General features: G+C 36.5%; 1 protein-coding gene across 4 annotated transcripts in view; it reads right to left on the reverse strand.

Moving 5' to 3' along the window:
• Nucleotides 1–18,908, reverse strand: part of LOC127648843 (cAMP-specific 3',5'-cyclic phosphodiesterase 4B-like) — a 92,618-nt gene that overhangs the window by 11,641 nt on the left and 62,069 nt on the right. For 3 of the 4 annotated variants that reach the window (XM_052133621.1, XM_052133623.1, XM_052133622.1), the window contains 2 exons: nt 18,645–18,694; nt 101–213 (listed from right to left, as the gene is read on the reverse strand). In XM_052133621.1, coding sequence (XP_051989581.1) covers nt 101–213; nt 18,645–18,694 — 163 coding nt within the window. Of the gene's footprint in view, nt 1–100; nt 214–420; nt 453–18,644; nt 18,695–18,908 lie in introns of those variants that run through there. The other variant, XM_052133624.1, reaches the window with a different exon arrangement.

Raw genomic sequence — 18,908 nt, forward strand, 5'->3', positions numbered from 1 at the left:
TTTGCATTAGTGTTAGAGCCATTTGGCATGAATACTCCAAATGGCTCTACATGAATAGTAATACTCAGGTAAAGAGGGAGTGGATGGACTGAAGTCTCACCTTATTGGAGGCCATGTCACTGACGGAGCGGTACGTTTGGATGGTCTCTAACTGGTCCAGGCACCAGTCAAGCTCCTCCATGGTCTCCACGGCCAGCTTCTGATAGGATTCATCTGGAAACAGACACACGGACATGAATTCAGGGTCCAGCCTCAGCTGCATGGCCAGAAACGGTGGTCCATTTGCGGGTGCAGTGCAGATAGGGGAGCAGTGATCTTTCATGGTGAAGTGACTGCTGCTGATGTATCCATTCTACACTGATGGTTTACTGCTCCCTCCACAATATTTCCATTGTGTCATTGGCTCTGACTCAAACTCACCTACTGTGTAGTCTGTCTGGCAGTCTGTCTTTGTATTCTGCCAGTCAATTACTCTCTCTCTCTCTCTCTCTCTCTCTCAACTAACACTGCCTCGTGCTGATGTGTCTCAGACCCAGGGGAGCTTGGTGGGAGGGACTCTAAAACTCATTCCTTCTCTGTATACAAAGTCTTGTCATATGTAACATTATATTGAAAACTGAACCTTACATTGTATGTTTTGGTAAAAAATGACAGAAAATGTATTTAATTGAAGGCAAAATGAGGAGAGAATAATGAAAATGACTCATGCTCAGTTAGTAAATTACCTTGATGGGTGAATTCCACAAAAACATGTCCAGGCCACATTTCCCTCCAACAACAAAAGAAAGAAATAATAATCTCTAGTTTGCATAAAGAAAATGAGGCCTACCTTATGTACCATTAAAAATAATTTTGATCAGTGTTGGGTAAGTTAGTCAAAAAAGTAATCTATTACAGATTACTAATTACTTCTTTAAATTATAACCTGATTACTTTCATTATTACATCATCATAAAAGTAATTACATTACTTATTAATTTTCTTTTTGTGATGCCCTCTCTGCATGCTTTGTTTTGGTTTTGGTTTCTGTCTCTGTTTTGTTGTCCTTCACAAGAGCTAATGGTCTGAGTGATTGATTGGAAACGCCGGTGCAGGTGTTTCTGATTAACTAATTATAAATAGTTATATTTAAATTATAAATAAATTATATATACTGTGTTATAAAATAGTTTATAACACATGATGGGGAGCCTGGGTAGCTCAGTGAGTAAAGACGCTGTCTATCACACCTGGAGTCGCAAGTTTGAATCCAGGGCGAACTGAGTGAATCCAGTCAGGCATCCTAAGCAACCAATTGGCCCAGTTGCTAGGGTGGGTAGAGTCACAGTGGTTTAACCTCCTCGTGGTCGCTATAATGTGGCTCTCGCTCTTGGTTGGGCCTCCACACATGCTATGTCTCCATGGTAACACACTCAACAAGCTATGTGATAAGATGCGCGGATTGACGTCTCAGACGTGGAGGCAACATAGATTCGTCATCCGCCACCCGGATTGAGGCGAGTCACTACGCCACCACGAGGACTTAGAGCACATTGGGAATTGGCAGGGTTGGGGTGTAACGAAATACATATAATGGGAATATGTATTTAAAATACTAAATTTAAATAAATTATTCCACTACAGTTACAATTTAAATAATTGGTAATTAGAATACAGTTACATTCAAAAATTATTTTTATTACTGAAGAGATTACTTTGCATTTTAGTGTCATTTCTTTCATTTAATATTTAGTCCTTTCAGTTGGAAAACATTTATACATATAAATGATGTGATCCAAAGTGCATTTGAACAGCAGTGAAACACTTTCTTATGATGTGTTACATTCATACGAGCAGACAGAGAAGTCAGTTTCAAGTAAGTTTGGAGCAGAAGAAATAGAAACAAAACTTGTGTAAATTGTTAGCTTTATGCTAAGCTAAAATGCTATTTCTAGCCATTTTAAATGCACATGTTACCAGACACCATCATATTTTTTATCAAGAATTTAATTCTAGTAAGACCTTTGATATTAGGGCAAAAATCATATTCTTGATAATAATTTTTGTATTGTTTTCCTGTAATAATATCTGAAAATCCTTAAAACAAGATCAGTTTGATTGATTTTGTTTTAGAAACAGCACAGCATATGATTTTTCAGAGAATGTATTTTAACGTGTATTTTGGTAGAGTTTTATAGTCAAAACAAATTAAAAAAATCTACCAGTACTGAAGAAGTAATCAAAGTATTTAGAATACATTACTGACATTGAGTAATCTAACGTTACAAAAATACGTTACAAACTACATTTTACAGCATTTATTCTGTAATCCCTCTCAACCCTGGGAATTGGACATGGAAAAATCAGAAAATTCAGTTTTGTTTACTCAGTGAGAGGTTCTCATTCTGTTGATGTGCTGCTTGTGAAGTTTGTTGAGAAGTGCTGCCACCTATTGACACGGCTCGTAAAAACAGATATACTTCAAGCTTGAATTGCTCGTATGGTAGGAAAATCCGTACTTTTATTACAGAATTTAAACTTCAGTGGGTATGATCAATTGCATAATTTTTTTTTTAATGTTATTTTTTATATAATTAATCGCACTAAATTAACACGTTTAATCAACTGCCCTAGTGTGTGTATATGTGTTAAACCACTATTTTTTAGCATTTAGTAATTCGATTAAAGTAACTAAGATTATGATTATTTTAAGCGTATTTTTACACCAAATTCTCATTATTATAATGGGTCCATAAATTTTTTTTGTTTTTGTGTAATTCCCATTATTCTCCATGGTGATTCTCAATAGATTCTCTACAGTAATACACAAATTTTGAACCGTAGTACATACAATAAATCAATTAATCTCACATACCTGAAAAGTTATAGGTAAGTGCGTAAGACAAGAGCTATTATAAACACAAAATATTTTTTTTTATAAAGATTTAAATAATAAAATACTTTACTATGATGATATTTAAAAATTTAAATCAGCATTAAATAAAATCTCTCCAACAAATATTTGAATACAGCAATGAAAAAAAAAACCTTTCTCATTATGATAATGAAGATGTGCTTAACTGTGATGAAGATAATGTAATAATGTCAAAAAACTAAATGGATGTAGGCTTTTTTCTAATTTGTCTAATCATTAAAATATACCAGTGACATACAAGTGCCCAGATAAAGAGTTGACAAGAAAATAGTAAAAAGGCCCTAAATGGAGGAGAATGAATAACACACACTTTTCCAAGGTGGTACCAGCATCAACATGACCACAACTCACATAACTCCCCACCATCTCTGTTTGATCCCCCCGAAACAGCTTTTGAAGGAGGTATAAAATCAAAGCCAATGCTGTGTCTGCAGGAGCAACACGAGAGGCAAACTGTACTCCCCTCATTGGCCAGCATCCAGCCAAAGCTCAACAGGAGCCAAGCAAAGTAAATCACTTCCTCTGAGGGTGAGACACTGCTAAACCGTGGAGCAGATTTCCGTGCGACACACAAGCTGGAGTCTCACCCCCAGGCTGATGCAGCTAGGATTCACAAAGGTTGGGTTGCAAAACATTGCATGAATAAAGAATGAAACGTTGTCTAAATAAACAAGATAATTCCCTGCCTTTTGGCAGTGTGACCTTGGCAAAAGTTGCACTGACCTGTTGATCTGACTTCCTGTTCAAACTCAGTTCACAGATCTCTTTAACACACCCCTGGGGAATCGAACACACAACCTTCATGATGTTAGCAACATGCAATTATGCATTATATAAAATGAGGCAAACGCTTCAATGACTCTGACTCCTAGAGTTTAATTGATGACTTAATCGCTGGAGTTCCAGTGAGCACCTATGAATAAAGTGACCACATCTAACAAAGACCACAGGATAACATGTGTGTGGCTGTTATAAAACCAAGCAAAGAGTTTTCATTAACCCTACTGACATCTGGGAGGGATATACAGTGCATTACTCCTGATGAATAAGGTCATTTTATAAAAGTCTCCTGTGCTCAAGATGTTTCACATATGGGGCACATTTAAGCCGTGTGTAGATCTGAAGTCTGGCATGGATACACACGAATAACACCATCAATATGTCATTGCCACAGGAGTTTAAGACAGAACAACGAGTGGGCGATTTCTACCATGGGCTTAAATGAAGCCAAGCATGTGCCACTGTGAGCTAGTGATGCCATAAATCACGTCCAGGATCGTTATGAGTTATGGTAATACCTGAGGATTTAAAGGACTTTCAGAGATTATCTGAAACAGAAACTAAACATGACATCAATAATGTGTGTTGCTTCAACTTCGGGCACTTTTAGCACGGTGGATATAAAGAAAATAGCCTAACTCTCAATAGATTTTTTTAAAATATGTCTTCTAACAATGTAATGTCTACCAACAGAGTATGTACAAGCATCACAGGAGATTTATCTCATTTTGTCATTTGATTTTCAGATTTCCCCACACACACACACACACACACACACCTTTTAAATTCTGTATGGTGTGAAATATAATTCTGCGTTGGAAATGACGGTGATGGAAATTACATTTCTGAAGTTTTTCATATAAAATGACCGACTCCTTTAGTCTTGCAATAAGAGTAATTTCATAGCTAACATATTATTTAAGGATGCACCGATGTATCGTCCGCTAATATTTATTGGCCAATTATTGACTAAATTACATCAGCATATTGGTTAAAAGCATGAAAACGCAGATCTGAAAAAAACTATGGTTTATTTATAATTAATTAGTAACACACTTCAAAACCACAATGTAGAAGGGTTGGCACTCCTCAGAACATGTAATATAAAAATGTTTTTCTTTCTCGTTCTCACTTTAATGAGGAAAAACCAGCATTACAGATGTGACAGTTGTGAAAACAGCACTTACCTATAGGTTACATGATGATCTAAAATGCAGCTAACTTTGGCTTTATGACAGTTTGGCCTGTCATGTGTTCAACAGATCCAATCCATGTTCAATGGAACTTATTTATTGTTAGAACAGTGAAAAATCTTTTCTACCTCTTTGTACATTTTTAAAGCATAATTGCTAATTAAAACAGTGAACTGATGAGAAAATAAGTCGCAAAATGGTTACCATGATTAATCATTTATAGTTCAGCGTTAACCCTAATAGCGATGTCCAATCCGTCCCTCAAGTGGGTCTGCCAGTTAAGAGGTTAAACCAATATACATTTATAATATCATAAATAAATTTATTTATTTGTTAATTAGTTGGGGAAAAAATCTGCTTGCCAGTAATTAAAAAAAAAAATCCTTCAGGGCGACACAAGATGTGTTCACGTGGTTTCTTTGGTAATCATGACCAGCTGACTGTACATTGCCCCTTAAGACAAATAATGAAAATGAAAAAAAGAAGGAAAATAATAATACTAAAAATAAATTTATTCTGAAGTGTAAGAGGAGAGTATATCTCTGATATGTAAATTGTCTCTTGAATGTGATCTCTCCTGTCTGATTCATATACAGTTTTTAGTGTTGTCAACATGATATCTGCATTAAGGACAGTAAAGTGCAATAGTTCCAGTACATGTAGACAGAATCTTGAAAACTCCCAAAGATGCCCTACCATTAAAGCTATTGGAGGAAACTGGGGTGACAACAGAAACATGATTATCTAGACATCTCTCCACATACTGTAGATTCAGTTTCAAACTTAAGGAAGGAAATGATCTGAAAAGTATGGCAAAACCACCACCTTTTCCCTGTACACTTAAATGTCATATTTTCATAGTTAACATTTTAACACATCCAGTTCCTTTGTAGGATTGATTATTGACTCTGTATAATTATTAGGTTTGGCAGTTTGTGTGCACACCAAACACTCACATAAGAGTGCTCTTTACTCAAATCACTTGCACAAAAAACAACAGATTCTATATTTGTCAAGCTGCATCAATCTGCACTGAAATGCAAATATGGAACTCAAAGCAAATCTTAATAATTTAATAATACAACAACTTTCCCCCACACTTTATCAATGCAATTTTGGTGTGGTATTAGGAGGCCAGCAGGGGGGTGCTCACCCTGCAATCTGTGTGGGTCCTAATGCCCCAGTACAGTGAAGGGGCCACTATACTGTAAAAAAGCACCGTCTTTCAGATGAGACATTAAACCGAGGTCCTGACTCTCTGTGGTCATTAAAAATCCCAGGGCACTTCTCGTAAAGAGTAGGGGTATAACTCTGGTGTCCTGGCCAAATTCCTGCCATTGGCCCCTATCTATCATGGCCTCCTAATAATCTCCATCCCTGAATTGGCTACATCACTCTACTCTCCTCTCCAACAATAGCTAGTGTGTGGTGGGCATTCTGGTGCAATATGGCTGCCGTCGCATCATCCAGGAGGATGCTGCACACTTGTGGTGGTTGAGGAGGTTCCCCCTTGTGGCAGGGCGGAGGGCGGGGCCGGGTCGTGATCCTACGCACCCGGTACCGTATTAGGCTAATTATGCCTCTGTGAGGGTTAAAGGCTGACTGCAGGGGACCGTGCGGGAGAGAGAGATTTTTTACGGACATGTCCGTATGAAAAAGTTTTTTCCCCATCTAGAAAACAGTCATTGGCTTTTCAGCTTCACAGCAGGGCATTTCTTCTTCAGCTTCACAACAAGTTATCTACTTTAGCTCTAGTCATAAGAGACAACATAAATGAATAAATATTTTAATTTAACAGCTTTGCAGTGCTTAGCTTCACGTAATGTCAGGTCTGTGTGACTAGCACTTTCTCTGACTGACTGATGTTCTTGGTGGCCTTTTTTAAGCCCATCTCTGTCTCTAATGAGACACAGGTGTTACGCATCATTAATCACCAGGTGATGGCCCTAAGTGCTTTCTCTCTTACCAGTGACAGACACCTGACAACGTCCCGCTCCACAATGTGTTACTGTACTTAAACACAGTTCAAATTCGCTATCAAAATTCCACTCCATTTTTAGAATTCACACAGAACAGAATGAAACAGATACAATGTCAATTTAGGTAAATGTGTAAAAAGTTAAAGCCATGTTAAACATATTTAGTTTGTCAAACATTAGTTTTCACACATTTATATTAACAGCCCTAATATGTGTCAGTAACAGCAAAAACTGCATTTTAAAATTATTATAATACATGTATAGAATTTAAGCACTCTCACATTGAACATACAGTTCAGTTAAAACCTGTTGTTCATACAATGACACAATCAAGACGATTGTAGATAATTAAACTAAAGTCAATGTCATAAGATGTTGCACAATTTTCCTTGGCGCACAACCCCGCACAATGACGTACTTCACTAGTAAGTGAACGTTGAGACCTTTGAGAAGTCAAACCCTTCCAGAGCACATATAGCTCTCAGTGTCTGTTTGAGCTGCCCACCGTTAGGCTCTCTTTACAAAAGACCATAGTGTAGATTTACCCAGCATCCTTTCTGTCCCCACAAAACAACCTCTGTGAGGGTGGTTGGACGTTCCACCAGCCCCTCACCTGTTTACCACCGTACACTGCCCCTCTCTGTCTGCTTGCGTCCCCGGTTGCACCGCTGATGTATGGGCCAGGTTTCCACGAATCTACCTATAAAGATTCACATGCATTTCAATGTCACTGCCCATTATACGTCATTTCAGAGTGGCCAGGCTGATGCTGGTAAAATACCCCATCAAAAGGACCCACTGAAAGCCAACAGATTGTTACTTTAAAACATGTGACTTATTGGAAGGCCTTCAGCTTATTGAAACGACTTGTATTCTGTTATGTTTGATTTCTAATGACTGCTTGGAATAGTAGGAACTCTTGTGAAGTCAGGCTTTCAATTATAGGTCAATAATGGACAAAGACCTTCCTAACATCTAATCTTATTTATAAACAAATAGTTATTTTCAGATTTTGAAGCTCAACATATTTGAAATCACCTAGTGAACTTAGTTCCTGAATTTTCACTTTCTGTATATAAATAAAATGGCCAAAAAAAGCCCACCTGTGCCATTTTTAGGGACCAGAATATCATAAAACTTTGGGGTGGACTTGTGCAAGTATGCAGCCACCAGTGTTGGGTGTAATCTAATTACTGTACTTAAATAACTTTTTAGTGTATAAAGTGTAACACATTACATTTTAAATGATTGCAATCAAATCACAGGTACTAACATTAAATTACATTAATTACTATTAAGAAGATTGGGTTACAAATTTCTAAAATAGTATTATTTATGACTTGTGTGTGACAATGAACAAGGAGGAAATATAGACATGATTTTGAATACGTTTAGTGGAAAAAAACATTTTTTAGAAAAGGTGTTTTTAGAAAGTTACTTTAAGGTAATTAATAATCTGATTACTTTTAAATCTGTAAACTAACAAGTAATCTGATTACAAGTAATCAGTAAAGTCAGAAATATGATTAAAATTTAAGATAAGTAATTGGCCATTTGTAGTGGATTACTTTTTGAGTAACTGTCAGCCACCTAGCAATAGCACACAACATACTAGAAACTGCATAGCAATGCTCTAAAACCCAACCAGAAGACCATAGCAACTCCATAGCAATGGCCTAGTGTGGCAAGGGCACACAACAACCTAGTCATATGGTACGTTCCGATCGACCGATAGTGGCCTGCAAAGTGGACTTCAGACAGTTTTCAGCTATTTTAAGTAAGATTTCAATCCGCATATTCAGTTGAAAGGGCCAAATGCCAAACTCCAAAGTAAAACATCGTTTCATAGAAAGTGGAGAGGGAAATTTACCTAATAGTCATTGCGAACCATCAGAGTACTGACGTGGTGTGGCAAAAAATATGCAAAAAAAAAAAAAAAATGGAAGGGTTTGAGACCCTGGTGCATCAATTAAACCTTATTCACCTCAGGTGTGCTTTCTACCGTTCTATCCATTTTCATTACAATAGGTCTGAATAACAAGGAACTGAATACACTTGCTCCAAATGCACTATATTTGGATAGAAATACTATATGGCCTGGATAGATACTGATATAGTTTACTGATTTAATGTTTTTTTTCAGTGTTATTTTTTATTTATTCTTAATGGAGTGGTACTTTCTCATATGTCTAGCCCACATTTGTCCAAAATGAACCCAGCGTGGAGGTTATTTGTTGAAGCTGATGAATTGGTGGAATTTAGCTCATTGAATCATGCTCTAGAGGCCGAGCACATGTTTGTCCTCTGACATGGCTCATTGGCTCTCACCATCCATTCTTATTTTTGTTTGTCTGGGCTTAGCACGTGTGCAGGAGGAATAGAATGACAAATAGCTCCATGAATCAACGCTAGCTGTTATACTGGGGTCACCTGCACTCAGCAGCAATGGGATGGCTGCCAAATATGACGGCCATGATTGCATGCTGTCCAAACAAAAGGCTTGAACCGTAAGAGAGCCCTCCAACTAAGTTAAAACAAAGTGTCAGTATCCTCTATTAATTGAAAGAGTACTTAAACAGTTGATGCCCATAAAATAGTACTGAGACACATCTTTAAATTGGTGCTTCTATGATGATTATAGTCAAATATTGCTACTAAGATCTTTGCATTGAAAATAATGACCTACATTTTGGGTTTATACATTTTTTGTATCTTTAAATGTGTTTTATTGTTTATGGTGTTAACTTTTTTGATCCTTTTATAAGCTTGACAGCTGTGGTCACTATGAATGTTTGTTGTATGGAAAAGAGCTGCATTAAGATTAATAATAATAAAGCATACAAGTGTGGAACAACATGAAGGTGAGTAGGCTAAATGACAGAAGAATTTAAATTTTCTATTCTTTTAAGGGTCTTGTGTAGGTTATTTGACATTTGTTGCTCCTACAAAACACTTACTTTGGGGTCTTTTACAGTTTACAAAAGTGGTTTTATCTCAGCCTACATCTATGCTGCAACTCTGGTAAACAAGTCTTTCCACTCCCTCTCTCATTCTCTCTCTCTCTCTCTCTTTCAATTTCTTTCATTCTCTCTCTCTCTCTCTCTCTCTCTCTCTCTCTCTCTCTCACCCTCTTTCACGTCTGCAACTCATCTCTTGCCTGTTTGACAGCCTCCACAATGCACCATAGAGAGCTGTTGGCCAGAAATTACTTTAGGGATGGGACGCCAGTCAGCTTTACAGCTCTGCTGACGTCAATGGCATAATTCAAATACTAACCAGGGTGCACGCTTTAAGACCTGCACTACCACATTGCAGCTTTGGTGAAAATCCTGGGACTGGAGTTGCTCTGAGGGTGGAATGGATCTATTATGTGAAAACATGTGAGAGTTCAAATGAGTTTAGATTGCATGTTATAAACCAGGCTAAGTTTAAAAATGGCCAAGTAAGCCAGAAAGATGTGTGAATTGTTCTCAAAAGCACGACAATCTGTTTCGTGTTACCGTTTTTCTTAACAGTTTAAAGAATTACAGAACTACAATATGTAAAGAGACTCCTATTATACAGTCTTTAACCTCAATGATATGACACATTGAAAGTGTCTTAAATTTACGTCAGAGCTAGAAGTATCACACCAGATTTAATTTCATACAAAGACTTATGTATGAATACCCTGCTGAAAAGACGAGCAAAGACCAGCATGATCTTATTGGTAAACTGGGTTAACCAAGGACTGTCTGGTTAATCAATAGTGGTGGGGATGTAGATTTTTCCCACTGACGAGTCGTCTTTTGAATCTGTTCACCAATACATTCATTCAGATTCGTTCACTGTTTCATTCATTAAATATTCCTGAGGATATTTACACCAGCAGGTGGCGACAAATAAACGTCTATTGTGTTTTTAAAAAGTCACTTAATCATTGATTCAACTGATTCGTTAAAACACAGTCGAGAATGATTTGTTCACTCAGAAGATTTGTTCACAAACAAAATGCTACTATTAGTCAGGTAAACTGGAAACACCGGAATCTAATGCTGGACAGCAACACCCAAAACACAACATGCTGATGACCAGATATGCTAGTCTTTTCAGCATGGTAGAAAGAGACTGGTTTACCAATACATTGCTTCTGATAACATGCAGATAATGATAGTCAAGAAATGTTTGTAGATGTTTGTTGACGATGTAATATTTTGCACAGAGAATTTATTAATATTTTTGTTTACATTTATTACCCGAACCCTAACCCATATTTTATAAATACATACACTGCATGTATTTATATATATATATATATATATATATACACACTGGATAGACAGACAGAGAGACAGACAGACAGACAGGTAGATAGATTAGGTACTCCTCTACATCTACTTATTCATGATTATCTAATCAGCCAATTGTGTGACACCAGTGTAATATATAAAACCATGTAGATATGGTTCAGGATCTTCACTTAATGTTCACATCAACCATCACAATGGGGAAAAAAATGTGATCTCAGTGATTTGGACTGTGGCATGACTGTTGGTGCAAGGCTGGTTTGAGTATTTCTCTAGCTGCTGATCTCCAGGATTTTCACACACAACAGTCTCTACAGTTTACTCAGAATGGTGCGAAAAACAAAAACATCCAGCAAGCGGCAGTTCTGTGGTTGAAAATGGCTTGCTATTGACAGAGGTCAGGCCTCTCTCTCTCTCTCTCTCTCTCTCTCTCTACACACACACACACACACACACACACACACACACACACACAACATACTCTCTCTCACACACACACACACACACTATTAACTTGTATTTCTCTATTAACTTGTTAGAAACAGCCCATGCTTTCGCTACTAGTTCTAAAGTGAAGTTTTCAAATTAGTAACGGAGGTTTGGTGCATCTTTCTAACTAGCAAAGGCAGATCCTGAATCTGTGGTGTAAGAAAGTAGTTCCACACACAATTTTTGGGGGGGTAAAGTCCTGGTAAAAGGTTGAATGAAAGCAATATCAAACTCACAATCGTGCTGTATTGTCCATCTTTCAGCATGATAGATTAACATACAGCACTCTTGCTTGTGTGATATTGCTTTAATATATATTTTTTGTGTATTAGGAGTAATTTTGACAATCAGTATACTCTTGACCAGATCCAGCCAGAATCTGTGGATTTTTGTGGATGTATTATTTATTATTTACTGTATTTATTTTTTTAGCATTTCTGGACATATTTTAATTAAAATTCTGCGTAATGGTTTTAAAGCAGTGGTCACACTAAACTTTGAGCATGCAAAATAACTTCAGACCCTGCAGCAAAGGATATAATCTCACACTGTAGGGCTTCTGTTTTCAATACATTACAAATAAATAATATTATTATATTCAAAATGTTAAAACATACCATTTACTCCAGATTCATTCAACACTGCAAACCATGCAGATTTGAAATATGTATTATTTGTATTGAGCCAAGAGGCCAGTGTGTGACAATTACTGTAGATCTTGGTCAAACGTGCTCTGGCTAGCCAGATTTGGAGTTCAGAGTTCAGCAAACTCGAACTCATCTTCACATAAACTTGCGATTCATGTTTCAAGTGTTTGAATATGTATAACTGGAAGTGAATGCCTGGAGCCTGAAGCCTAGTGTAACCGCACCTTAAACATGTTAAAATGTGTTAAATGGAGCAGAGATGTCTATGCACTTATTGATAGCTAATGATAATCAAATGACCCAAAATACTAAATGAACAAACACACAGGGGGTGGAGATGTGTAGAACTTTGTGAACGATGGGCATTTAAATTTTGCAAAAATCTGTGAAGCTTTCTGTGGGCCTGATAATGACAGATTTGAATTCCATTAACACCTGTCTTGATTCCATCTGCTGTTTATTAACAGCTGAATGAAAAATTCTACCAGTAGGGTTTCATGTTCCACAATATACTGTACAAGCCATGCACACACACACACTCTAGCATGATAGCATGCACATGAGCACCCACAAATGAACGGTTTGTTTACACATCCTGTAACACTAAAGCTACCACAACAGTTGACTCTTTCACAACCGGTCTATTCAATATGTGCAAAGGACAGTTTAACAAAGCAGATATTTTGCAATGTTAGCAAAAATGAATTCTGATTGAGCAATTCAAATAATTTCCTTAAAATTAACTATTATTCTGTTGCTCCAACAATTTGGACACTTAAGTCACACTTACCAATGTATAAATGTCACTGCATTAGATACAAATAAATAAAATGGCATCTGCAAACAAACGTTTCTAGAACTTTTCTCAGAACTAACTAGTCTCAAGGTGATTTTTAGTGGATGTAAGAACTCCGAGTAACCACAGTGAACATGTTCCACTAACATTTGTCTTCATTTTGTGAAATATTTCATTTTAAAAACAGTTTCTTTAAAATAAATGCTGCTTGCTTTTATACAGTCATACTGTCAAGCCTCCCTCGGGCTCTCCACCTCCTTCAGTGTTCCGCTCCACTTCACCTGATTTCTAATTCGCCACACCTGCACTATAACTCAAATAACTCACCTTCACTTCACCCCTTGTCAAGACTCACACAAAGGACTCTAGTTTAACCGTGCTGCTCTAACACAGTGATGTTTTACCTAGTCTGTATTTACCATAGATCTTCGTTGTCTGTTTATTGTTAACCCTGCAACTTCGCCTGAAACTAAAGTTCTAAAGTTCTGTGGACATTTAACCTTGTGAATCCTCCTTCAGTTTGTGATATCATCTGTATATTGACCTCTCTGTGATGACCCTGCGAATCTCAGTAAACGCTCTCTTGATTGGTTTCACAAATGACAACTTGTGTGGCTTGAATTCCTGACACATACATTTTTAAGTGTGGACTGTGTTCAAATACTTTTTGGGGCCAATGTACTCATATCTACTCTAACATAAAGTGAGCTGGTTAATGTGTTTTAAATGCCACCATTTCTGTCCAGACTTTGTCTTCAGTCTGATTGCTGTGCTCTGGTCCATGTAGTGACTCTACACAGCTGTTTAAGAAAGCATGACCTTTTTCCTTTAGTATGACAGGCCCTTGGCTCTGTGTGTTTTTGAGAGAATATAAACACAGACCACAGGGTGAGACCTCTCTTTGCCTCAGGATTCTGGCTCCTGATGAAAGCTCTTTTTCTTTTTTTCAGTTTTTTTTTCTCTCCTTCTCTCCATCCCTAATTTCTCTGGAAGTGTTTTATGAAGTTGTGGTTCAGGGCTAGGGCACTAGCAATCAGGCTCATGATGACACAATGACAATAAAAAATGGTAAGTGAAATCAAATCTCTCTCTCTTTCTGAGGATTTGTTGAGGACACATATACAGACAGCTCAGATTGTTTTTGATACATATAACTTGTGCATTGAGACTGAGATGATGCAGTTTTAAAGAGATTATTATATCAATTTACAATTAAAGGGATAGTTCACATAAAAAATGTAATTCAGTTATTGTTTACTCACCCGTGTTATCACCCTATATGACTTTCTTTCTTTTTCGTAACACAAAGGGTGAAATTGCGAAAATTTTAGCTCCGTGATGTCATAAAATGGCAGTATATAGCGACTACCGCTTCAAAAGTATGCAAAAGTATAATTCAGAAGTCTAATTATTCCATGAGACTCATAATTGTTATGAAAGCATACAATAAGGTTTGGTGAGAAACAAATCGAAATCGAAGGTATTAATTAGTGAAAACATTAAATGACCGTTGAGCTTCTGTACAAGTTCATAATGGGGCACAAGAGCAACAGTTCACGCAGCCCCCATGCGACATTGGGCATTCAAGCAAAAAAAATTGTTTATCTACAAACAGGTCCTCCACAGCGATAGAGACAACACAGCTACACACAAAACCAGAGAACAGAACTTCCTAAACATGTCTGAAGAGTTTTTAGTTGAAGAATTGATGCATTTCTATGCCCAGCCTTATTATTTTTTTACGTTTTTGGGCCACTTAACAGTGGACAGACATACCTACACAATGTTGAAAATAGAAAACAAGCTATTGATAGAATGTTCCATCACTCATCACTGGTGGTTAGGACAAAAACTTTTTTAGGGCAAAAACTTTCCTTTTATCGTGTGTTGTTTGCCGTCAGGCTGGGCATAGAAATTCATCAATTCTTTGACTACAAAGTCTTCAGACATTTTTAGTTGTGTTCTGGTTTGTGTGCAGCTCTCGTGCCCTATCATGAATGCGCAAAGAAGATCAAAGGCCAGTGAACATTTTCACTAAAAAATAAATTTGATTTTTATTGTATGCTTTCATAACAATAGAGTCTCATGGAATCATTTATTAGACTTCTGAATTATACTTTTGCATTCTTTTGAATCTTGAAGAGGTGTTCACCATAAACTGCCATTGTATGACATCACGGAGCACAACATTTTCTCACAATTTCTTCCATTGTGTTAAGAAAAAGAAAGTAATATACGGTTATAACAACACAGGGGTGAGTAAACAATGACCGCATTTTCATTTGTGGGTGAACTAATCCTTTAAGTAAACATTTTAGTATATCAATGAATGATTTGAGTTCGGAGTGATGCCAACTAAATATTGATTGAGAGATCTACAGAATGGTCGAATGGCAGTGGATAGTACCTCACTTTAAAGCTTAAAACAGGACTCATCATAAAAGTTGCATATATTCCAAGTCTTGGAAGGTATATGTTAGTGTGAAACAACCCAAAATGTAAGTCATTTTTATTGAAAATCTTGACGTCTAGGGCAGGGCAATATATCGAATATTCAAGATATAATCGCAACAATTTTGCAGACGATATAAAATTAAGCAATATCGTGAATATTTAGATTTTAATGTGCTTTTTATTTGCCAATTAATTTTCATAAAGAGTGCATTAGTAAACTAATTTCATGATCCTTCAGGGCTACACAATGAAATGGCTTAATGGTCAAATGTGATTATTAAACCACGAAAGGCAGTGAGGAAAAACAGATAAACATAGTCTTTGTGCGTTCATGGGCTCATGTTTTTGCCGCTTTTAGAGAAGTTCACGTGCACTGTGAAATAAAAGTACAGCAAGTTCAAGATTTCTTGCCATTCCAAACATTAGTAACCACTACAAGTTATTATACAAATGTACAAACATGGCACAGTACAACAGAAAAGGAGAAGATGACATCGTTTCACCAGATGCGGATCATTGATGCTACATACAACACTCAGTGTCAAAATAAAAGCCAGAGGTGAAGTTAAAATAAATAGGACAAAAATGTATTACTTTGATATAAAACAAATCTAATCCTTAAAATAATAATAATAATTCAGTATTATATTAAAATAATAAACTTGACTGGGTCCCACAGAAATAATTTAGTATTATGCTATATTCAACTGGCTTCCAAAACAATTAGAGAACAAAGTCATTTTTGCACACCTTTTTCATTCACAATTTTTTTTTTTTTTTGTAAAAATAAAGAGGTAAATAATGCTTTTTATTAAGCTACTATGTATAATTGTATATAAAATAGAAATATGAATCAAAAGATCATTAATAGGAAAACTGCAGGGAGAAATGCCTTTATTATTTTTTAAAGATTTTCATTCAATGCCTTTAAAATATGAAATCTACTTGGATAAAATGGCTATTTGGATTAAATGATGATTCCTCGGTAAAAAAAAAAAATTTAAACTAAACAAATCCTTTGAGCAATTTCACAGCAAATACATAATTAAGATATACAGTATATAGATTATCGTCAATAGGTTGAAAAACATTGAGATATAATTTTTGTGGCCATGTTGCTCGACCCTTCTGTATGTCCACTGTGGTGTGCGTGCAATGCTTTCAAAGAAAGTCGTACAGGTTTGGAGCGAAATGACAGTAAGTAAATTGTGACATAATTAAAATGACTTTAATTAAGTCATGAATTAAGACAACCTGTTGTAAACCTCGTTGGGGAAAATTAACAAAATGGTAACAAATTATGATCAAATAGTGTTTAGTGGACCAGTTACTCTAATGTTTTCAGCAATGCAGCTTCTCTAATCGAATAACAGCTGCATCCTCATGCTGTGTTATTACACACACAACCGGCCAACAGGGACACTGGCGTGCGTGAGGAGCGCGCAGCATGCAATACACTCTTATTTCCTCTGGCGTACTTAATAAGCCAGCTAGACGTAAGTGAGCACAGTTTTCCACCATATTCAGTGTGTGTGTGAGTGAGTGTGTGTTTCTTCCTGCCAGGACCATGTGGCATCTGCGCTTTCAAACGCACAGGAAGTGAAGGTAGTAGGTGGGAGGTGACTGACGTCAATGAGGCTGAAGAGCCCAGCAAAACAGGAACCAAAACATCCCACAATCCTTTCCCCCCTCCTATTAACTCTCAGCATAGTAGATTGGTGGCTGAGGCTTGTACACCTGGAGCATGCATATACACCCAAACACACAAAGGCCTGCATGCACAGAGACGACACATGTCAGCGTGAAAAGGATTCCTGTCTGTATAAACCAAAAATTCATTGGGTGAATCTCACTAAAACTTGTCCAAACTTGTCCTTCACAATATAGTAGGAGGATAAGGATTTTTTGACATTATGGTAATGAGAATGAGAACTTACATTTATTATTATAATTTGAAACATAGTAATGAAAAAAAAGGGCATTACAGTAATCCTTATTTTTTCATTAATCAATAATGAGACAATAGGTATCATAAAATAATATCATATTGTAAAAAATCTTAATGGTTCTAAAAAAACAGAATAGAATTTGATTTCAGGGTGAAACCAGGACATTGTCTTGACGTGTACCAAGAGATTTATTTTGTTCCTCCTTACTCCAACCCCTGTAGAGTTTCATGAACTTCATTAACACTGTAAACACATAACTCTGCTCTTTTTATGTATGCATGCATGAATATTCACACTCGCACAAACACACCTTTGTATACGCACTGCACTTTCATACACTCCGCCTCTGTGGTTTGTGTGTACGCATGAGAGGTCATACAAACATGTTGTCTTTATACAAACTTTCATAACCCCCCTCCGCCCACACACTCTCTCATTTCTTCATTCTACAAAGGCTTTGTTCTTTTCATGGTTCTTAGATGGAGAAAGGAATGGTGGCATCATACCAGCTGTCCTCGGGAGTCTTTAAAACATGCACAACAGTCCAACGACATCTGCTTCAGGCTGTCAAGAAAACTTATCACGAACATGTCTGGGTCATATAGTATTTCACCCCAAAATCACGAGAAAGCAAAATATATTAAATGTTTCATGAAGCCTATTTGGCAATGTGTCATTTTCATGACAATTAAGCAGATTTTTCTCCCACATTTTTATTACCATAATGTGTCAGGATGAGGTAGTCTGTATTTTTTATTTAAAAACTCATTTCAGATATTAATTGTTTATATATATCATTTAAATTGTGAAGTATTTGTTAGATACATATATTTCAATAAAGCGAATTAAAATGTAATTAAAAATAATTTCATTTTTTTTTTATAATGCTCTTTTTTTTTTTTTATATATGCGTTAATAAGCTAGATAAGAAGTTTTTTGCCATTTCAATTTTATTTAAAACAGATCCTATTATTCCCTTCATGACACTGCACATTATGTAGTTTGAAGATGAGAAGTATGAGAAGAAATATGAGGAATGAATTAGTGTAAGATTCCAAGTCTTCAACTTCAACTGATGTCACATTCAGGGTTATGAGAACTGTAACATAATCTTTCTCAATGTAACATCTGTGAGTTTAATGCATTAATGTTCCTACCTGACAGGTTGGCCTTGGTCATTGTGGGCTGACTGCTGACTGGTGATCTTCTAATAAATAAAGCAGAAAATAAATAAATACATGGGAATATTCAAAAGGAAGTGATTAAATTCCATTTCCAATTGAAAAAACATTGCAAATATATCATTATCTGTGATATATCAGTGAATATGTGACACAATTTTTAATTCAGTCTGGGAGAGCCATTGTTCTGTTTGTAGCCAATATTTACTCATGTTTCTACAGGCACCACGTTTGACCCAG

Source organism: Xyrauchen texanus, chromosome 9 (assembly GCF_025860055.1).
Source record: "Xyrauchen texanus isolate HMW12.3.18 chromosome 9, RBS_HiC_50CHRs, whole genome shotgun sequence".
NCBI classification, from domain to species: domain Eukaryota; kingdom Metazoa; phylum Chordata; class Actinopteri; order Cypriniformes; family Catostomidae; genus Xyrauchen; species Xyrauchen texanus.